The sequence below is a fragment of the Vigna umbellata genome, chromosome 11 (genome assembly GCF_029865625.1).
Source record: "Vigna umbellata cultivar VRB3 chromosome 11, Vumbellata_1.0, whole genome shotgun sequence".
Lineage (NCBI taxonomy): Eukaryota > Viridiplantae > Streptophyta > Magnoliopsida > Fabales > Fabaceae > Vigna > Vigna umbellata.
The window spans coordinates 3,816,151-3,839,535 of NC_142175.1; the positions used below are offsets into that span (position 1 = coordinate 3,816,151).

The window sequence follows — 23,385 nt, forward strand, 5'->3', positions numbered from 1 at the left end:
TTTGTTTGGACCGACCGTTGTGAGACTAGCTTCCAAGAGCTAAAGAGCAGATTGACCAGTGCACCAGTTTTGGTTATCCCTGACACAGGTAAACCTTTTGAGGTTTTTTTGTGATGCCTCTCATCAAGGATTAGGGTGTGTACTGATGCAGGAGAAGAAGGTAGTGGCATATGCATCAAGGCAACTCAAGGTTCATGAGAAGAATTACCCCACTCATGACTTGGAGTTGGCAGCTGTGGTCTTTGCTTTGAAGATTTGGAAACACTATCTGTATGGCGCGCAATTTCAGGTGTTCAGTGATCATAAGAGCTTGAAATACCTCTTTGATCAGAAGGAGCTTAATATGAGGCAAAGGAGATGGATGGAGTTTCTTAAAGATTTTGATTTCGATCTCCTTTATCACCCTGGGAAGGCTAATGTGGTGGCAGATGCATTGAGCAGGAAGTCAGTGCATATTTCAGCCTTAATGGTCAGAGAGTTAGAGTTGGTGGAAAGCTTCAGAAATTTGAGGTTGCAGGTAGAATTTGGAGCTGACAGCATCAGATGCAGTAATTTGGTGGTGTCCAATGACTTGTTGAAGCGTGTTAAAGAAGAGCAGTCGAAGGATGTTGAGCTCCAAACGTCATCCAGTTTGATTGGGACTGAGCAAGGAAAAGATTTTGCTTTGGGGGCTGATGGTATCTTAAGATTCAAAGGTAGGGTCTGTATCCCTAGTAATTCAGAAATGAAGAGGTTAATCCTTGAGGAAGGTCATAAAAGCCGTTTTAGCATGCATCCTGGCATGACTAAAATGTATCAGGACCTCAAGGAGTCTTTTTGGTGGTCCGGTATGAAGAGAGATGTAGCTCAGTTCGTCGCTTCTTGTTTGACTTGTCAGAAAGCGAAGGTAGAGCATCAGAGACCGGGAGGTTTATTACAGCCATTACAAATTCCAGAGTGGAAATGGGATAGCATCGCTATGGACTTTGTTACCCATTTGCCACGCACTATCCGAAGGCATGATGCAATATGGGTAATAGTGGACCGATTGACCAAGAGTGCTCACTTCTTGGCGATCGATTTGAGAATGTCTATGGCGAAGTTGGCGCAGCTGTATGTTAAGGAGATAGTAAGGTTGCATGGAGTGCCTTCGAGTATTGTATCGGATAGAGACCCGAGGTTCACGTCCAGATTTTGGCAAACTCTTCAGAGTGAGATGGGAAGCAGACTTCAGATGAGCTCGGCGTATCATCCCCAAACAGATGGACAGTCTGAGCGGACGATCCAATCGCTTGAAGATTTGTTGAGGACTTGCATTTTGGATCACTTAGGGGTATGGGATGAGATATTACCACTGGTTGAGTTCACTTACAACAACAGCTATCAGGCTAGTATCGGCATGGCACCGTTCGAAGCGTTGTATGGGAGGCGCTGTAGAACACCTCTCTGTTGGTTTCAGGATGGAGAAGCAGTTTTGACGGGACCAGAGATAGTTCAGCAGACTACAGAGAAGGTGAAGCTGATACAAGAGAGGATGCGAGCATCTCAGAATCGGCAGAAGTCCTATGCTGATCGGAGACGCAAACCGTTAGAATTTGCAGTTGGGGATCATGTGTTCCTCCGAGTGACTCCTACTACAGGTGTAGGAAGAGCCATTCGTGCTAGGAAACTTTCTCCTAGATATCTTGGTCCTTACCAGATTCTTCGACGAGTAGGACCCGTAGCTTATGAGATAGCCTTGCCACCTCGGTTAGCTAACTTGCATCCAGTGTTCCATGTATCTCAATTGAGAAAATACATGTCTGATCCTTCTCATGTGCTTGAAGTTGACGATGTGCAAGTCAGAGAAGATTTGTCAATTGAAGTGCAACCAATAAGGATTGAGGAGAGTCAAAACAAGCAACTTAGAGGAAGAATTGTCCAACTTGTCAAAGTGATCTGGAACAGTGGAACAGGCGACTCTACTTGGGAGTTAGAGGACGAGATGAGAGAAGCTTACCCCCACTTATTCTGTTAAGCCTAATTTTCGAGGACGAAAATTTTTGTTGTTGGGGAGAATGTAAGGACCGTGCATTTAAAATAAAAAGTGGTGGGGGAGGTGTAATGACCGCACGTTCTCAGTGGGGGGCGGCAGTCATCATGCTTGGAAGCACCAGCCGCCCCAATATCAGAAGTGGGCTTTTATTTTATTTGCAAATGGGGAGCAGCACTCAGAGGTCCCTTTCTTTCATTCTGCACCGTCCAAGAGCACCATTTCTTCCTTCTTAAAGGTAAAAGCCATGGATTCAAAGGGATTTGGGGATTCTGAAATTCTGGAGGAGTGAGAGGCGTGCTGCAAGTTCTGGGAGAAGAGAAGGAGAGCTGGGCACTGTAGCAGAGAACTGGAACGACAGAGGAAGAACTCAGAGATTGATTCAAGGTTTCCAAGGAAGTCTTCAAGAGGTAAGGGGAGCTAGATCTTTTCTGTAGATTGTAGAAATAATTGATGTATTTGAGGTTTGTGTTATTAAGAGATTTGATGAACTATTTGTGCTTTAGAGTGATCTTGTTCAGTATGAATCTGTATGAGTGAGGGTAGAATATTGTTGTTGAAACAAATCTGGGAAGAAAGGGGATGAAAAATGGGGTTTCTGGGAAATCTGGAAATCTGCTGCGTTTCTGCAGAATTCTGCAGAACGAGCGTACGTCTTTGGTGCTCGACCAATAGTGGTCGGCCAAAATAGAACGAGCGTTCGCCCGTATAGCGTTCGGCCTTAAAATGAAAATTTGCACGTTCGGTTTTGAGTGGATTAGTAAGCGTTCGGTCTTGTGTCCTCTAGTAACGAGCGTTCGCGTTCGTTCTTGGCTAGTTTTGGTGAGTGTTCGGCGATCGGTCTTTGTGTATGGGAACTGTAGTGTTTGATTGAATTTAGTCTGATTAGGCTTAAATCTTGGGCGTTTGGTTTTGATGTTTTAGTAATTTAAGCGTTTGATCTAAATTTGATATTCTTTGTTTAAAGAGTTTGAACGTTCGTTTTGATGAATTAGTTAGCATAGCGTTCGATCTTAAATCTGATGTCTTATATTTAAATATTGAACGTTCGGTGTTGGTAAATTATTTATACTGAGGTAAGTATTCTTAGGTAGTTTGTAGCGTTCGGTCTTAGTGTATTTTTGATGGATAGCGTTCGATCTTGACCATATTCTATTAGGCTTCAATAGTGTTCGTTCAATTAATCTCATGCTGCAATCTTAGCGTTCGTCCAAATGGTTTAAATGACGTTTGTCCAGATTGTTTAGATGATGTTCGTCCAAATGGTTTAGATGACGTTCGTCCAAGATTGTTTAGATGACGTTCGTCCAATTGTTTAAATGACGTTCGTTCAAGTGATGTTCGTCCTAGTATTCGGAAATGACGTTCGTCCCAATAGTGTTCAATCGGTTTTAGCGTTCGGCCTGTTGAATCTTATAGCGTTCGTCCAATTGGCAAAGTAGCGTTCGGCAATTGTGTTCGGTGAATAGTGTTCAATCGGTTTTAGCGTTCGGCCTGCGAATCTTATAGCGTTCGTTCAATTAGCATAGTAGCGTTCGGCCTGTTGGTAATAGCGTTCGTCCTAAGTTTTAATTTGAGCGTTCGGCGTGTGTTGGTGAAATAGCGTTCGGTCTGAGGAAATATAGCGTTCGTTCAATGCCGTTCGGAAGAAAACGTTCGTTCAAATAGTGTTATGAAAATATTGGGTTTTAAGTTCATTTCTCTTGAATTGAATTATGTGCAAAATGTTTGGAAAATATATACTGTAAATGGGATTTATGTGAATGTATGAAATACATTGGATTTAATGTGATATTATGGAGGTATCTGGTCATTCATAACTTGGGATAAGGTTTAACATAACAGTATAATTCATGGACGTAATTCCATGATCCTCAAGGAGAGGATACATGGTGGTGTTTTGGGGTTGTATAGAATGATTACATGGTAGCTCAGTTTTGGGGGTCATCCTGAATCTCCTATGGTCTTTCTTCTCATGTAGAGAGGATTGAACATGTGGTGAGGAGTAGCAGGAGGTCCTAGTCTTGGATGCTTCCATATGATCCAAGGTAAGTAATAACGGATTAAACTCGTGATTGTGGCCGGGCGGGAGTGCCCAAATGTTCCACCAGGCGGGAGTGCCTAATGTTCCACCAGGCGGTAGTGCCTAATGTTCCACCAGGCGGTAGTGCCTAATGTTCCACCAGGCGGGGGTGCCTAATGTTCCACCAGGCGGGAGTGCCTAATGTTCCACCAGGCGGTAGTGCCTAATGTTCCACAAGGCGGTAGTGCCAGGGCGGGAGTGCCCAAGTTTCATAAAGCCACTACGAGTGCAAGACCCGCCATAGCTCGGTAATCATTCTAGTCTGGACGAGTCGGGGTATAAAGTAACAAGTCTTGTGATGTCAGTTTACCATGTTTGGATGAATGTTTACATGTCATGGGAGTGTGTGAAATATGGATCAATAAGTATGCTTTAATTGTTCTTTTATATGAAGCTATGAATGATTGCATGAATTAACTGTGCTGTATGTATAACATGCTTTTTATATCTAGCTCACCCTTGCATTGTTTGTGTTGTGTGCTGTTTGGGTATGTTTCTTTGGCGATGATCATCCACTTGGATGGGAGCAGATGACGGAGAGGATACTTTGGAAGCAGCCCTTGATGGAGACGGAAGTGCTGCAGCTTAGATTAGCTAGTATTATTTCGAAATTCTTAATGTTTGGAAGAACTCGTGTGCGTTTTAAGTTTTAAATTCTCCGTGATTTTCATGGAGAAATTCTAATACTCTTGTTGTCAATTCCGTACTATTATGAGGATGACTGTAATCCTTAAATTACTCTTGACTGCTTTCCTATATTATGCATGATGACGTCTTTATTATATATGAATGATGTATATAATTGGGATGTCACATTAGACAGTGTAAAAGATATATCCAAACACATGAAACAAAGTAATATAGTTTCAGTCCAAAAGATAAATATAATTTCATCAAAAGTTATTTCTTTCAAAAAATCAATAATGTCAGAACGATTATTGTGAGAACCTGATTTAATTAGCACACAAATCCATTCTCTGATCATCATTTATTGCACCGTGCCACGTCAAAACCCACTCACTTCCACTCTGCATGCGCCTGCCAAGTGTCAAGGCTGGAACCTTTGGAAATTTGTAGTGGAAGACAAGTGGCATCCGTGAATTGGACACTCGTCTTACGAGAGAAGGGAATTGATTTTCTGAAAAACCTTCTCTCCATTCACGCATACACCTTTCTTCTTCCTCTGAACCAAACGTTTCAAATTCTCTAGCTTCTCTCTAAACCATTTTCATCTTCTCTCTAAGATAACTCACCTTCATCTCCTCCAATCTCATTTCAGACACCGTAGGAAACCTCTCTGCACCGTGAGCATTCTTCTGAACCAAACAGAACTGAGAACTGAACTGGTAAGTTCTCGTCTCTGCACCTTCATCTATTTAGTTCATGCGAACCAAATTCTGGTTGCATGCATGAGTTATAGGTCTGAACTTTGTGTCATTTTTGGTATCTTAGATTTAGTGAAAATCGTGGAGTGATTCGTTGGGTAGAAAGCTGTGAGTGATCGAGAGAAATCATTAAGCATTTGGGAGTTCACTGCTAGACCAGGTAAGGGAAGTGTACTGATAGGTCCTCCCGGCATAAGACACGCCCGCCCAGTAATCCGGACGTCCGCCAAATAGTCTAGACCGTCCGTCCTTAGAAACCGGACGACCGTCCAAGGAAGTCCGCCCAGGAATCAGGACCGAACGGGCAGCCAACCATCTGAGAGGTGGACGTCCGCCCAAGGTTGGCATGTCCGCCCAACAAGAAGGACGTTCGCCAATGTGGAGCGTCCGCCCAATGTGGAACGTCCGCCCAAGAAGGACGTTCGCCCAAGCAGTGGACGTCCGCCCGAGTGGACGTTCGCCCAGGAGTGGACGTCCGCCCAAGAGCCGGACGCTCGTCCAAAGATTGGACGTCCGCCCAAGGAGTTGACATCCGCCCAAGGAGTTGACGTCCGCCCAAGGAGTTGACATCCGCCCAAGGAGTTGACATCCGCCCAAGGAGTTGACATCCGCCCAAGGAGTTGACGTCCGCCCAAGGAGTTGACATCCGCCCAAGGAGTTGACGTCCGCCCAAGGAGTGGACGTCCGCCCAAGGAGTTGACCTCCGCCCAAGGAGTCGACGTCCGCCCAAGGAGTCGACATCCGCCCAAGGAGTTGACGTCCGCCCAAGGAGTTGACATCCGCGCAAGAGATGGGACGTTCGTCCAAGATGGGACGTTCGCCCATTGACTGAACGTCCGCCCAAGAGCTGGACGTTCGGCCAATGATGGGACGTCCGCCCAAGGAGTGGACGTCCGCCCAAGGAGTTGACCTCCGCCCAAGGAGTCGACGTCCGCCCAAGGAGTCGACATCCGCCCAAGGAGTTGACGTCCGCCCAAGGAGTTGACATCCGCGCAAGAGATGGGACGTTCGTCCAAGATGGGACGTTCGCCCATTGACTGAACGTCCGCCCAAGAGCTGGACGTTCGGCCAATGATGGGACGTCCGCCCAAAGATTGGACGTCCGCCCAAGGAGTTGACGTCCGCCCAAGGACTTGACGCCCACCCCGGGTAACTTCCCTGACCGACCACCAATCCCAACCGATCCGCACTTAGCTGTGCTAATGACACAATAAAGTCCTTAATGAAGATTAAGGTATTATTGGGCCGTTCCGAGGCCCCCAAAAGGTAAAAGCCCATTACAACTCACTATAAATAAAGGTCTCAGGTATGAACTGAAAAACTTAACTTGATAACGATGCATACACGCATCACAATCGCTCTGTCATATCACTGACTTGAGCGTCGGAGTGCCTTTAGCAGGTACCCGGCCCCTCCCCAACTGGGAGGTTGGAGCAGCGCCGAGGAGAGGGAGGACGCCCGCCCAGCTTGGAGCTGAAAGTAAGGATCATCCGCCGGGAGTGGAGGACGCCCGTCCAGCTTGGAGCAGAGAGCGAGCGTCTGGAGGAGGACGTCCGCCCACCTTGGAGTGAGGAACAGCACAGAAAGTGTCCGCCCAGCTTGGAGTGAGGAGCAGCACAGGAAGCGTTCGTCCGGTCAATACTGTTCGCGTTCGTCCGTCATCGAACGTCCGCCCGTCCGCTGGAGAGAAAGCGTCCGCCGCCCGACTCGACCACTCGGAGACGCACGTCCGATTCTGAAGTTTGTTTTTGTAGGGTCCGCCCGGATCCAGCCGAAACAGGAAGCTTTAGTAATTTAATTTATACTGGTATGGTGTGTATGACAGCATGAATTGAATTGGATTTATGAAATGTATAATGGTTTAAGCATGCTGGAATGAACTCTGTTGTTGAATTGGATGTATATTATGAATGTTGTTTGAACCGTATGCAGAGAATGAGATGTATGATTTGGAATATGATTGAATTTCTTTATGATTTGGAATGATAATGTTTGGAACTGGATGTTGATGATGATATGTTTGAAACTGGAAAATGGAAGATTCTGTATTGATGAAATGATAATATGAATTCTGTAATGTATGAGATTTATGTTAAAGCTAAATTCTAAGTTATGGATCGTATGAAAATTTTGAAGTTAATGTGAATGAAAAATCTGGAAAATCTGATCTTTTCTGGTTGATGATGTACGCTCGTCATCGAACGGTCTTATACCGTTCGGTTTCCCTGGAAAATAACTTAGAATAAGAATTCTTTCATTTGGAAAGGATTTTGATTGAGAACGAGCGTTAATTGTGTGAATGGTTAGGTCTGAGCGTTCGGCTCAGCCTAGCGTGTCCAACGATTGAAAATAAATTGAAGAGTATTTAGGACGCTCGGTTTTGTTACCAGCGTTTGTCATAAGCAGCGCTTAGTATTAGACTGAGCGTTCGTCCAAATGAGCTCTCGGTCTTAGATTGAGCGTTCGTCCTAAGTTAGTGTTCGGTCCAATACCGAACGTCCGTTATAAATGCACGTCCGTGATAAATGTACGTCCGTTCTATTTAGTGCTCGGTCATTGACTTAGCGTTCGTCCTAAGCAGGGTTCGGTTCTATAACTGAACGCTCGTCCTTATCATTTCTTCGTGAGCGAACGTAACTAGCGTTCGTCCAAATCCTTAATTTACGTTCGGTCATTGACTGGCAGTGTTTGCTTCCGAATTTAATAATACCCTGATTCTTTATTTAAATATATTTAAGATCTAGTTATCCTTTTGATTCAACCTCAAGTCTTTATACTTAGAATTTTCCTAAGTATTATTCTGATCTTTTAGTCTTAATCTCAATTCAATTATTAAGTGTTCTTAACGTCCGTGAATGGATAAGGGTTCGTTTCTTTTGTTCAGGAACGAGGTTGCAGTGTACTGAAATTCGTTCGTCTTTATTTATTAAAAGATGGACGTTCTTTAAATTAAGAGAGTGGAACATAGAATGAAAATGTGAATAAGAGAACTGGTTAATATGTGCGAATGGTATTTGAATGAACCTTATTGAATTGAATTGTGAATGAGCGTTCCAAGGAGGAACGTCTCCATGATGTGAATGTGAGAAGTTATGTAGTATGACCATGGTAAAGCTGCTGATGGCTGTTCATCCTGATATTCCGTGAGTGCTCATCCTCATGTAGAGGGGAGTAGGTCATGTGTGGGAATGGCAGGAGGCCCTAGTCCTACTGAGTACTTTGGACTGATAGGGTTAACCTCGGGTGGCAGCTGTTGAGGGCATCCCAGTTACTACACCACCCGGGTGCAAGAACGCCTGTAGATACATGGCTTCATACAGTCCGGACAGTCGTCATTTATGAGAATTTGGATGAGTTATATTATGCTTTGTGTATGTACTGTTATGGATTTGTACGATTGATTTTATATGTTAAAGTTTATGTTAGTGATATGAATTAAATTACCTAAGCTTACCCTTGCAATTTCCTTGTGTTGTCTACTGTTTTTGTATGTCCGTCTTGTCAATGCAATGATCATCCGTTGTGGATGTGAGCAGATGGTGAGGCACCCCTTGAAACATTGCTGGAAGAAGAAAATTTGGAAGATGCCAACTTGGTAGAAGTTGAGGTTAAAGCTGAGCAGTAGAGCGCTCGTCCTGTGGCAGTTGTTAATCTTTCTGTATAGTATTTTGGGACGTTAGGTGTATAGTTTTGCAGAACGTTCGTCCAGGGACTCGTTTTATTTTTTTGGTAGATTCTGAACGCTGTAAATTTTAGTACGTTCGGTTTTTATTTTGAACAGCTGTTGTAAATATTAAGACTGCACTGTAATTTCTGTAAATGTGATTAATTCTGATTAATGGTAATTACTATTTATTGGGATGTTACAATTATCCTCCAGCACAGAGATCGAAAATATGTAACATAAGTATAGATATTTAATGAAAACATAAACGAAATAAAATACAAAAACAAAAGTACGTAACATTGTGAGAACCTGATAATTAGTACACATTAATTCAATCTCTAATCACTATTTAATGCACCGTGACACGTCAAAATGCACTCACCTTTCCACTGCATGCGCCTGCCATGTGTCACGGTTGGAGCATTCTGAGAAGGTTAGTGGGAGACAAGTGGCGTGTGGAGGATGGGGAGTTTATTCTGCAGGGAAAGAGAAAAATAATTCTGGAAAAAAAAAACTCTCCCTCTTCCTCCTGCATGCTTCATCTTCTTCTCAGAATTTATGCTTCCAAAATTCTCTGCCCTCTCTCTAAACTGTTTTCATCTTCTTCCTAAGAAAATTCACCAGCAAACCTTTGATCTTGTTTCAGACACCATAGAAACCTTCCCTGCACTGTGAACCTCATTCTGATCCGAACAGAATTGAGAACTGAACTGGTAAGTTCTCATCTCTGCACCTTCGTCCATTTGGTTCATGCACACCAAAATTCTGGTTGCATGCATAAGTTAGAAGTCTGATCTGCTTACGGTTTTGGTGTGTTAGATTAAGTGGAGGTGGTTGAGTGAAAGTCTGATAGAAAGCTGTAAGAGCACGAAAGAAACTCTAAACAATTGAAGTGAACTGCTTGATAAGGTAAGGGAAGTTTATATGTTTAATTTATACTGTTTGATTTATGATCTGAGATGCATGTATGGAAAGCATGATGTTTGAGTATTTAGGAACGTTTACTGATATGGAATATGATTTCTGGTTTGTTTTGCATGTGTGAAAAATATGAAGTTGAGTTGTTAGAAATGATCACTGATATCTGATATGCATTCTGGTTTGGATGAATCTGTCATGAACTGATACGGCTTGTATGAATTATATTTGATGTTGAATTTGTTTTAAATGCATGTTGAGTTGATTATGGATGAATGGAGAATGGCTATTGTGTGGTTGGAATGATTTTAAATGCATGATGATGATGTTTGAAGGGAATTAAACCTGAAATGGAAGTATAAAGTTGGAAAATGGAAATCTGGAAAAATTCTGCTAAGTGTGAAAAATCTAAATTTTCTGATCATTCTCTGTTGCAAAAAGGACGTTCGTCACTGTACGGTCTTAGACCGTTCGGTTTTTGGTTAACATGACTTAGATTGGAATTCATTCATTTGGAATGAATTCTGCTCGAGAACGAGCGTCCCCCAATTGAGTGAATGAGCGTTCGTTCTGCTCAGTATAGATCAATATTTAAAACTTTATAAATAAGTGACGTTCGGTCTTAAGTCGAGCGTTCGTCCTCAATGACGTTCGGCCTCATGTCGAGCGTTCGTCCTTATTGTTGTTCGACCTTATGTCGAACGTTAGTTTTAGAGAGCGTTCGTCCTTATACTGAACGTTCGTCCAAAGTTGGCGTTCGGTCCTATACCGAAACGCTCGTCCTATAAAGCGCTTGGGTTATAACCAGCGTTAGTGCTGATTCGTGCTTGGTCATTGACCTAGCGTTCGTCCACAGCAGGGTTCGGTTTCTAACTGAACGCTCGTCCTTATTATTGAATTCTGAGCGAACGTAATTGACGTTCGTCCAAAGTAAATTTCTGAACGTTCATTCATTGACAGTAAGAGTTGTTTCTGTACTTTAAATATTCTGGTTATTTATCTAAGTTATTCTGTAAGATAATTATTTCTTTTGATTCAACCTAAAGTTCTTGTACTCAACATCTTCTAAGTATTATTCTGAACTTCTAAATTCAATCTCATCTAAATTCTTTAAGAATTCTTAATGTCCATCAGTGAATAAGAGTTCGTTTCTTTTGTTCAGAAACGTGAAATCAAAGGTTCTGTAATAAGTTCGTTTTATTTGAGTAAAGAATGCATGACGTTAATGTTAAGAGAGTGGAACACAGAATGAAAATGTGAAAATGAGAAATGTTTAATGTGGACGAATGATATGTTGAACGAATTATTGGAATTGGATTTTTACGAGCGTTCCAGGGAGGAACGTCTCTTATATGATTGAATATTGAATTGTTAAGGTATGACTGTGGTTAGTTAATGCTGGCTTGGTCCATCCTGATATTCCGTGATACACCTCTTCAAGTAGAAGGGGGTAGTCATGCGTGGGAATGGCAGGAGGTCCTTAGTCCATAAGTTAACATGGGCGACGTAAGAACGGACTTACCTTGAGTGGCAGCTGTTTGGTGTTACCCAGTTACTACACCACTCGGGTGCAAGGACGCCTGTAACTACATGGTTCATACAGTCCGGACGGTCTGTCTTATTATATGCCTTTATATGATTATTATTTGATGAATTACATGCTGTATGTGTGTTTAGAAATGTAACTGTATGTGTTGATTGTATAAATTAAATATTATAAGCTTACCCTTGCATTTTCCATTGTGTTGTCTACTGTACATGTATACTCCGTCTTGTCAAATGCAATGATCATCCGTTGTGGATGTGAGCAGATGGTGGTACATCCCTTGAAGCAATGCTGGAAGAAGAAAATTTGGACGACCCCAATCTGGTTGAAGTTGAAGTAAAGGCCGAGCCTTAGAGTGCTCGTTTGATTTAGGCTGTACATGTTAGCATAGTTATAACGTTCGGCCACCTATTTTGTAAGGCCGTTCGTCTTATTCATCTCTGATTGTATTTTGGTGCACGTTAGTTTATGTATTTAAGAGCGTTCACTCTTGGTTTTATTGTATGCGTTTACACGCGTCCTCTGTACTGATGCCGTTAGGCTTTTCAATCCAGTTTTAAATGCAAAGACTGTTTGTGATTACTGTTAATTGTAATTAATTCTGAATTATAGTGATTACTGTATTTTGGGATGTTACATTAGTGGTATCAGAGCAGTTTTGTTCTTCTAAGGACACTGTAGGGTTATGAGTGCACTGTGTTTTGCTGTGTGCTTATTGCATGTTTAATGAGTTATTATTGTTTTAACTCTTGGACATAACTAATGCTCGTTTGTTTTTCTCTGCATCCAGAGAACAAATGGCACCTAGACTTCCTCCTCCTCCTCAACCGAATGAGTCCGAAACGTCCAACAACACTAGATTGTTGGAAACCGTGGTGGAAAGATTGCATCAACAGAATACCACGTTGCTGGAGCAAAACGCCACCTTGATGCAGCAAAACCAAGCTGCTATGCAAGGTTTGGAGGCCTCGCGTGTCAATTCTGAAAACACGCAAAGGCAGTTGATGGAAATCTTGGCTGCAACTAGAGGTGCGCCTGGAGCATCTTCTTCAAACGCTGCTCAACCTGCTGCCGAGTGGAGTTTGGAGAGCTTCCTGCAGCATCACCCAGCTAAGTTCAGTGGGAAGTGCCTCCCTGATGAGGCTGATCAGTGGCTGAGGGATATGGAGAGGATTTTTAACGCCAAAAGGTGTCCGGATGAGAACAGGTTGGCGTATACAGAATACTTATTAACTGGAGAAGCAAGCCATTGGTGGACGAGCACAAGGGCCATACTGGTAGACGCTCACCGCCCTGTTACTTGGGAAGTATTCCGTAATAAGTTTTATGAGGAATATTTCCCTGACAGCGTAAAGTTTGCAAAGGAGGTGGAGTTTTTACAACTGGTTCAAGGTGGAATGTCTGTATCAGAATACACCAATAAGTTTAAACACCTTGTCCGATTCAATACAATGGCCACTAGTGAGGAGTGGCAGTGCAGAAAATTTGAGAATGGTCTACGCAGTGATCTGAAGGTTGTGATTTCCAGTTTATGCATCCGAACGTTCCCTGCCATGGTGGAGAGGGCTAAGGTACTGGAAAAGAATTTAGCAGAGGTGGAACGGTATAAGAAACAGCAAACAGTAAGGGGGCCAATTGTCTCAAGGGGGAGTGTGAATCAGAGAGGATCCCCTTACGCTCGTCCAGCAGCCAACACAAGTGGATCTCAAGCCTTGATTCCTGCTGGACAGTCTGGACAGCAAGGTAGTATCACTTGTTTTCAGTGTGGAGGGCCACACTACCGTTCATCATGCCCTCAGTTGGCGAGAGGAAAACATTGTGCTCGTTGCGGAAGAAGTGGACATGGAACGAATGAGTGCAACTCTGGTGGGAGAGCAGTGATGAGGCCGCCAAACGCAGGAAGAAATCAGCAAGGAAGGGGTGGTCGAGCCCAAGCTACTGGGCGTGTGTACGCAATTACTGGTGCGGAAGCAGCAAGTTCAGGTACACTTATCACCAGTACTTGCTTGTTATATGGAATGCAATGTTGTGTGCTGTTTGATTCGGGGGCGACGCACTCCTTCATCTCGAAGGCGTGTGTTGAAAAGCTGGGAATAGTGGAGAGAGATATGCAGTTTGAATTGGTGGTATCAACACCAGCGGCTGGAGAGCTTAGGACATCTACCGTATGCATTAGATGTCCTATTGTGGTAGAGGGGCATAGTTATAAGGTGAATTTAATCTGTTTACCTTTGAAGGACTTGGAGATAATTCTAGGAATGGATTGGCTAGCTGCCAACCATATTATTATTGATTGTGGCAAGAAGGAATTAGTGTTTCCTGAAGAGGATGAAGAATACTTGGGTGTAACTTTCGGTCAATTGAAGGAGGATATAATGGAAGGTGCAAGCTGTTTTCTCATCATGACGCATGAAGATAAGGAGTTAAGGGGGTTGGCAGAAGCACGGATGAACAAGGGGAGCAGTATTGAGAGCACGGTCGTGAAGGAATTTCTGGACGTATTTCCAGAAGAGATACCAGGATTGCCTCCTGTTAGAGAGATTGAATTCACCATTGATTTGGTGACAACAGCTGCACCTATATCTGTTCAACCTTACCGGATGGCGCCTGCAGAATTGACCGAGCTTAAGAAACAGATTGAAGAACTTATGGAGAAGCAATTCATCAGACCAAGTGTATCACCATGGGGAGCTCCTGTACTCTTGGTGAAAAAGAAAGATGGTAGCTCTCGGTTATGTATAGACTACAGGCAATTAAATAAGCTGACCATCAAGAACAAATACCCGTTGCCAAGGATAGACGATTTGCTGGATCAGCTGCATGGAGCAACGGTATTTTCAAAAATTGATTTGCGTTCAGGATATCACCAAATAAGGGTTAAGGAGGACGACATCCAGAAGACAGCATTTAGATCACGTTATGGACATTATGAGTACGTGGTCATGCCATTCGGAGTAACGAACGCTCCAGCCATCTTCATGGATTACATGAACCGGATATTCAGACCCTATTTGGATAAGTTTGTAGTTGTGTTTATAGATGATATTCTCATCTACTCCAAAAGCAATGCCGAACATGAGGAGCATTTGAGAACAGTACTAACCGTATTGAGGGAGAAAGAGTTGTACGCAAAGCTGTCAAAGTGTGAATTCTGGTTAAAGGAGGTGCAGTTTTTGGGACATGTGATCTCGGCTGAAGGCATTTCAGTGGATCCCTCTAAGGTGAGAGCAGTGTTGGATTGGAAGAGCCCTCGTTCAGTCACAGAAGTGAGGAGTTTTGTGGGGCTAGCAGGCTATTACAGACGTTTCATAGAGGGGTTCGCCAAGATAGTGGCTCCACTTACTCAGTTGACTAGAAAGGATCATCCATTCGCTTGGACTGATGTGTGTGAGGAACGGTTCCAAGAGCTGAAGGCGAAACTGACGAGCGCCCCAGTTTTAATTATTCCAGACACGTCCAAGCCATTTGAAGTATACTGTGACGCTTCTCACCATGGTTTAGGCTGTGTGCTCATGCAAGAGAGACGTGCAGTAGCTTACGCGTCTCGCCAGTTGAAGATCCATGAAAAGAATTATCCCACTCACGATTTGGAGTTAGCAGCAGTTGTGTTCGCATTAAAGATTTGGAGGCACTATCTATACGGATCAACATTTCAAGTCTTTAGTGATCACAAGAGCCTCAAATATTTGTTTGATCAGAGGGAGCTGAATATGAGGCAAAGACGTTGGTTGGAGTTTTTAAAAGACTATGATTTCGAACTGCTGTATCACCCTGGGAAAGCCAATGTAGTGGCAGACGCTCTGAGCAGGAAGGCAGTGCAAGTCTCGTTTATGATGGTGAAAGAGTTTAACTTGGTGGAGAGTTTTAGGGATTTGAGATTACAATTTGATCTAGGAGCGGATGTGATAAGGTGCTGTAATCTTAGAATTTCCAGTGATGTGTTTGACAGAATTAGGATGAAGCAAAGAGAGGATGAAGAGCTGGTGAAGATATTAACAGCACTCGATTCAAACAAAGATAGGGATTTCAATACAGGAACTGATGGCATGTTACGTTACCGGGGCAGAACGTGCGTTCCAAATGACAGTGAGCTGAGAAGGATCATATTAGAGGAGGGACATCACAGCCGTCTTCGAATGCACCCTGGCATGACCAAGATGTATCAAGACCTTAGGAAGTCATTTTGGTGGCCTGGTATGAAGAGTGACATTGCACGATTTGTGTCCTCTTGCCTAACTTGTCAAAGAACCAAAGCTGAACATCAAAGACCAGGAGGATTACTGCAGCCCTTGGAAATTCCAGAGTGGAAGTGGGACAGCATCTCTATGGATTTCGTGACCCACCTGCCACGAACAGTCCGAAACCATGATTCAATTTGGGTGATTGTAGATAGATTAACTAAGAGTGCCCACTTCTTGGCCGTTAATTTGAGGATGTCCATGACAAATTTGGCCAAGCTGTACATTAAGGAGATTGTTAGATTGCATGGAATTCCTTCAAGCATTATATCAGATCGAGACGCGAGATTCACATCTCGTTTTTGGCAGTCATTGCAAGGAGAATTGGGAAGCAAATTGCAGATGAGTTCTGCATATCACCCTCAGACGGATGGCCAATCTGAGCGAACCATCCAGACTCTTGAAGACTTGTTGAGGACATGCGTTATAGATCATGTGGGAGTGTGGGATGAAGTTCTGCCGCTTGTTGAATTCACATATAATAACAGCTATCAAGCAAGCATAGGAATGGCACCGTTCGAAGCTCTTTATGGAAGAAAGTGTAGAACTCCTTTGTGTTGGTTCCAAGAAGGTGAAACTGCATTAACTGGACCAGAATTAATTCAGCAAACAACAGAAAAAGTGAAACTGATCCAGGAGCGATTGAAGACGTCTCAAAGCAGGCAGAAATCGTATGCTGATAAGAGGAGAAGACCCTTAGAATTTGCTGCTGGAGACCACGTGTTTCTAAGGCTGAATCCTATCACTGGAGTAGGGAGAATTCTTCGTCCAAAGAAGCTATCACCAAAGTACGTTGGCCCTTATCAAATTCTAAAGAAGATTGGAGCAGTGGCGTATGAATTGGCGTTACCACCTCAACTGTCCAACCTTCATCCAGTCTTCCACGTTTCACAACTCAAGAAGTACATGGCTGATCCCTCACACGTGCTGGAGGTAGAAGACATCCAAATTCGCCCAGACCGGACACTGGAGATGCAACCTGTTTGTGTGGAAGACAGCCGCACCAGACTCTACAAAGGCAAAGACGTTCATCTCGTGAAAGTAGTGTGGAATGCCAAGACTGGTGACTCAACATGGGAGGTGGAAAAGACTGTGAAGGAGTTGTACCCTCACCTATTCCCTGGTAAGCTTTAGAATTTTCGAGGACGAAAATTTTTGTAGTTAGGGGGAATGTGAGAACCTGATAATTAGTACACATTAATTCAATCTCTAATCACTATTTAATGCACCGTGACACGTCAAAATGCACTCACCTTTCCACTGCATGCGCCTGCCATGTGTCACGGTTGGAGCATTCTGAGAAGGTTAGTGGGAGACAAGTGGCGTGTGGAGGATGGGGAGTTTATTCTGCAGGGAAAGAGAAAAATAATTCTGGAAAAAAAAAACTCTCCCTCTTCCTCCTGCATGCTTCATCTTCTTCTCAGAATTTATGCTTCCAAAATTCTCTGCCCTCTCTCTAAACTGTTTTCATCTTCTTCCTAAGAAAATTCACCAGCAAACCTTTGATCTTGTTTCAGACACCATAGAAACCTTCCCTGCACTGTGAACCTCATTCTGATCCGAACAGAATTGAGAACTGAACTGGTAAGTTCTCATCTCTGCACCTTCGTCCATTTGGTTCATGCACACCAAAATTCTGGTTGCATGCATAAGTTAGAAGTCTGATCTGCTTACGGTTTTGGTGTGTTAGATTAAGTGGAGGTGGTTGAGTGAAAGTCTGATAGAAAGCTGTAAGAGCACGAAAGAAACTCTAAACAATTGAAGTGAACTGCTTGATAAGGTAAGGGAAGTTTATATGTTTAATTTATACTGTTTGATTTATGATCTGAGATGCATGTATGGAAAGCATGATGTTTGAGTATTTAGGAACGTTTACTGATATGGAATATGATTTCTGGTTTGTTTTGCATGTGTGAAAAATATGAAGTTGAGTTGTTAGAAATGATCACTGATATCTGATATGCATTCTGGTTTGGATGAATCTGTCATGAACTGATACGGCTTGTATGAATTATATTTGATGTTGAATTTGTTTTAAATGCATGTTGAGTTGATTATGGATGAATGGAGAATGGCTATTGTGTGGTTGGAATGATTTTAAATGCATGATGATGATGTTTGAAGGGAATTAAACCTGAAATGGAAGTATAAAGTTGGAAAATGGAAATCTGGAAAAATTCTGCTAAGTGTGAAAAATCTAAATTTTCTGATCATTCTCTGTTGCAAAAAGGACGTTCGTCACTGTACGGTCTTAGACCGTTCGGTTTTTGGTTAACATGACTTAGATTGGAATTCATTCATTTGGAATGAATTCTGCTCGAGAACGAGCGTCCCCCAATTGAGTGAATGAGCGTTCGTTCTGCTCAGTATAGATCAATATTTAAAACTTTATAAATAAGTGACGTTCGGTCTTAAGTCGAGCGTTCGTCCTCAATGACGTTCGGCCTCATGTCGAGCGTTCGTCCTTATTGTTGTTCGACCTTATGTCGAACGTTAGTTTTAGAGAGCGTTCGTCCTTATACTGAACGTTCGTCCAAAGTTGGCGTTCGGTCCTATACCGAAACGCTCGTCCTATAAAGCGCTTGGGTTATAACCAGCGTTAGTGCTGATTCGTGCTTGGTCATTGACCTAGCGTTCGTCCACAGCAGGGTTCGGTTTCTAACTGAACGCTCGTCCTTATTATTGAATTCTGAGCGAACGTAATTGACGTTCGTCCAAAGTAAATTTCTGAACGTTCATTCATTGACAGTAAGAGTTGTTTCTGTACTTTAAATATTCTGGTTATTTATCTAAGTTATTCTGTAAGATAATTATTTCTTTTGATTCAACCTAAAGTTCTTGTACTCAACATCTTCTAAGTATTATTCTGAACTTCTAAATTCAATCTCATCTAAATTCTTTAAGAATTCTTAATGTCCATCAGTGAATAAGAGTTCGTTTCTTTTGTTCAGAAACGTGAAATCAAAGGTTCTGTAATAAGTTCGTTTTATTTGAGTAAAGAATGCATGACGTTAATGTTAAGAGAGTGGAACACAGAATGAAAATGTGAAAATGAGAAATGTTTAATGTGGACGAATGATATGTTGAACGAATTATTGGAATTGGATTTTTACGAGCGTTCCAGGGAGGAACGTCTCTTATATGATTGAATATTGAATTGTTAAGGTATGACTGTGGTTAGTTAATGCTGGCTTGGTCCATCCTGATATTCCGTGATACACCTCTTCAAGTAGAAGGGGGTAGTCATGCGTGGGAATGGCAGGAGGTCCTTAGTCCATAAGTTAACATGGGCGACGTAAGAACGGACTTACCTTGAGTGGCAGCTGTTTGGTGTTACCCAGTTACTACACCACTCGGGTGCAAGGACGCCTGTAACTACATGGTTCATACAGTCCGGACGGTCTGTCTTATTATATGCCTTTATATGATTATTATTTGATGAATTACATGCTGTATGTGTGTTTAGAAATGTAACTGTATGTGTTGATTGTATAAATTAAATATTATAAGCTTACCCTTGCATTTTCCATTGTGTTGTCTACTGTACATGTATACTCCGTCTTGTCAAATGCAATGATCATCCGTTGTGGATGTGAGCAGATGGTGGTACATCCCTTGAAGCAATGCTGGAAGAAGAAAATTTGGACGACCCCAATCTGGTTGAAGTTGAAGTAAAGGCCGAGCCTTAGAGTGCTCGTTTGATTTAGGCTGTACATGTTAGCATAGTTATAACGTTCGGCCACCTATTTTGTAAGGCCGTTCGTCTTATTCATCTCTGATTGTATTTTGGTGCACGTTAGTTTATGTATTTAAGAGCGTTCACTCTTGGTTTTATTGTATGCGTTTACACGCGTCCTCTGTACTGATGCCGTTAGGCTTTTCAATCCAGTTTTAAATGCAAAGACTGTTTGTGATTACTGTTAATTGTAATTAATTCTGAATTATAGTGATTACTGTATTTTGGGATGTTACAAACATAAGTATAGATATTTAATAAAAACGTAAAAATAAATAAAAATAAAAACAGAAAAATAAATAAAAATAAAAACATAAAAATAAATAAAAATAAAAACATAAAAATAAATAAAAATAAAAACATAAAAATAAATAAAAATAAATAAAAATAAAAACATAAAAATAAAAACATAAACAATAAATAAAAACAAAAACATAAACAATAAATAAAAATAAAACTCTGGTTGAGGACGAGCGTCCTCGGCTAAAATACTTTGCCTTTGCGTTCGTTACTGAACGGTCCTTGACCGTTCGGTTTTCTTGATGAAAATAGTTGAAGTGGGATTCCTTCATTTGGTTAGATCCCTTGTTGAGGACGAGCGTCCTCATCATTAAAATGCTATGCTTGAGCGTTCGGCCAAGCACTGTTTGTATCTGAGTATTCTTTGATAAATTTCTATTCTTTAAATCCCATAATATTTGACACTCGTTACTGAAACGGTCACTGACCGTTCGGTTTTCTTGGTGAACAAAATTTAAATGGGATTCTATCATCCGGATGGAATCCTAGTCGAGGACGAGCGTCCTCCTGTTAAAATACTTCGCTTGAGCGTTCGGCCAAGAACTGTGCATCTGGTACTTTTGATACACACCTAACGTTCGTACTTTTGACGATAGGTCTCCAATCTAACGTTTGCCCAGAATAGCGTTCGGTCTCACACCAGCGCTCGTCCAAAAGGGTGTTCGGCTTATATTGAACGCTCGTCCTAATGGTGCTCTGTTTTGAACTGAGCGTTCGTCCTAAATGAGACTCGGTCTCATACCGAGCGTTCGCTCTAAATGGTGTTCGGCCTTATTATGAACGCTCGCTCAAAATGAGGCTCGGTCTTATGCTGAGCGTTCGTCCTAAATGACGCTCGGTATTATTTTGAGCGCTCGTACTCTTCGCATGTAAAATAGCGTCCGTCCAATTAACAGTACCTTACTCGACCATTCCTGAACGTATTTGTTTCTCTGCCGTTCGTACTCTGATACGAACGAGCGTCTTTTTGGTCTCATTTACAGCGTTCGTCCTCGGTCTTTGAGGACAGAACGTTCGGTCTTGGTGGTTTTCTTATGAATGGTGAAAATGATTATGTATTAATCAATAGTACATGATGAACAGTAAATGATGAACACAGAACTAACCTTCTCTATGTTTTCTTTATTTAGTTCAAGACCAGTTTCTTCATCAGCTATCGGTTCAACCCCCACTATTTCAGGGATCTTCTCCATCAGTCGACGCTCAATGCCCAATTTCATTGTTGTAACAGAGCTTGGACACGAACCACATGCTCCCTGTAGCTTCAACCGCACAACATTGCCATCAATTTCATGTAAAGCCACATTTCCACCATCTGCAATGAGATACGGTCGAATTTCATCCAATACACTTTCTACATTTTCAGCAGTTAATGGCAGTTCCACAGCTGGATTCGGAGTAGCAACACACTTTACTGCTGTACGAGGATAAAGTTAACAATATGATGAGCCTTTCCGAATGTAGACTGAAGAAAACATAGAGAAGGTTAGTTCTGTGTTCTATCAAGATGATATATATACTTCGCTGGTTCTTCTGGATTATTCATATTTGAAATAAACTTTTTGTAGTTTTGTTGAGAAAACTGGTAGAATGTTTTTTTCTCTCTCAAATGGTATCGCACAAGTACAGATGTTCACATGCACCAAGGGACTTGAGAGGGAAACAGTATATCTAGAGGATATGAATATGCAAATAGTGATTGAGTGGGACTTAAATGTATATTTTTTTTATGTTTCTTGGGATTTCTTTGAAACAATCTAGCGGATATACGAATATATCTGACAAAAAATAATTGAATGATAAATATTGGTAACTTTTGTATATTACATTGTAATCAAGTTAGTTGATGGAAGTCATCTGTGGAATTCAAACAATTTGGGAAAAGGCTAAACATTTTTCGTGAAGAATGCTTTTGTTATTTGTGGGTAAGTTTAGTAATAATTTACACACATTAAGACCCTCCCGTGATTCCCATTAATATGGTACAAAATCTGTTACACATTGAAGTCTTTACCTCATATGTTGCTCAGTTCTGTACACTGTCTATTTGATGGAAAGAGACTTCTGTTTAACTACTAGCTGTTATAATGAGGTTTAGGCCTCAATATCAAGCTCTGCATTTCAGTATAAGAAAGATGCTTTATCCTGCTAGGCTGTTAAACTGTATATGTTGTTTTTCATATGTTATATGCATAGGATTGTGTTTATTGAGACTGGTCTAAGATCATAGTATATTTGTCAATAGATGGTAAGAAATGGTTCAAACACTGGACTTTATTCTATCTTTTTAAGTTTCTATATCAAGCAAGACCTGTTCAGTTATTGTATAAATGACTAATATAATTTCTGTAACATTAGTATGAAGTGAAAATCTTAATGTTATATAAACTGGTTCAGGTTCTTGAGGAAATAAGGCCCTACTTGGTCGGGGCTGCTGATGGAACTCTTGAGCTGGTGGCTATTGATGAGCCAATAGTAAAGATCAGAATCACAGGCCCCGCTGCTAGTGTCATGACTGTGCGTGTAGCTGTTACACAGAAGTTGCGAGAAAAAATACCTGCCATAGCAGCTGTTCAGCTTTTATGATACTTTATTTCGAAAGAATAGAACTATCATGGCATTCTTGTAATTTTTCATGTACAACAGTAATTGAAATAAAGTGTTACATGTTATGAATAGTTATAATATATGCTGTCAAATGATTCTTTTTATTTTTTATGAAAATCGTCAGTCACACGCTTTTACAGTGGATGAGGGTTCTGCTATTGTAATCAAACTATAGATTAATTTATTTGTTATGGTTATCACTAAGTATTAAATCGTATTTTTTGTCTGGACTCCTGTTTTCCATTAACTAGGTTTTCGATCAAACTAATAAGCATGCACAAAATCCCGAATATGGTGTCGCCATTAACGCATCATGAACGCCTTAGTAAAGTACGGAGATGGTTGATTTTTCCTATTTTGTTAGAAATGAAAGCTATTTTATCAGTTGCATATCATGTTTTCCAATGCTCCAACCTAATTCTCCTTGATTATTGGAGATTTCGCAGGTCTGGCCAACTTTAGGGAAACTGAAAGTTGAAACAGTTTTGTATTGAATAAAAACGAAAAATGGTTTCCCCTCTAAAAGGAGTCAATGCATTATAGTAACAATTTTTTTATCTCCCCTTTACTTCATTCATCCCCTATTAGTATTTAATCAACCCATCTAATCAACTAACTAACCAATGATATTCTAATCATGTTAATGAATTCTTTATATCCTAACACATTACTTCTATTTTAATCGCGTTTTGATCAGACTACTACTGAGAAATGTTATACTGCATCGTAATTAAGTTACACCTTTTTCCTTCCTATTACTCGATTCTAAAATTAATCCCCATCTACGCACACTAATACGCCTATTTCATAAGTACAACTGTGGGTTTTTATCATTCAGAACAATCTTTTGCATCGCTGTCTTGATACTTGGTTAATGCGAACATTTTCCTCAAA

At 41.5% G+C, this 23,385-nt stretch overlaps 1 protein-coding gene and 1 long non-coding RNA gene across 2 annotated transcripts in view; both read left to right on the forward strand.

Moving 5' to 3' along the window:
* The window catches only part of LOC148190799 (uncharacterized), a 56,035-nt gene extending 38,425 nt beyond the window's left edge, over positions 1–17,610 (forward strand). Inside the window, exons 2-4 of the mRNA XM_088102117.1 lie at positions 11,876–15,696; positions 16,420–16,829; positions 17,539–17,610. Of these exons, the coding sequence (XP_087958243.1) occupies positions 12,408–15,696; positions 16,420–16,829; positions 17,539–17,610 (3,771 nt within the window). The 5' untranslated portion in view covers positions 11,876–12,407. The remainder of the gene's footprint in view (positions 1–11,875; positions 15,697–16,419; positions 16,830–17,538) is intronic.
* A 3,594-nt stretch (positions 17,611–21,204) lies between these two features.
* Positions 21,205–22,708, forward strand: LOC148190802 (uncharacterized). The gene is made up of 2 exons (XR_015782956.1): positions 21,205–21,369; positions 22,282–22,708. It is a non-coding gene; the product is annotated as an uncharacterized LOC148190802 (long non-coding RNA).
* The last annotated feature ends 677 nt before the right edge of the window (positions 22,709–23,385 follow it).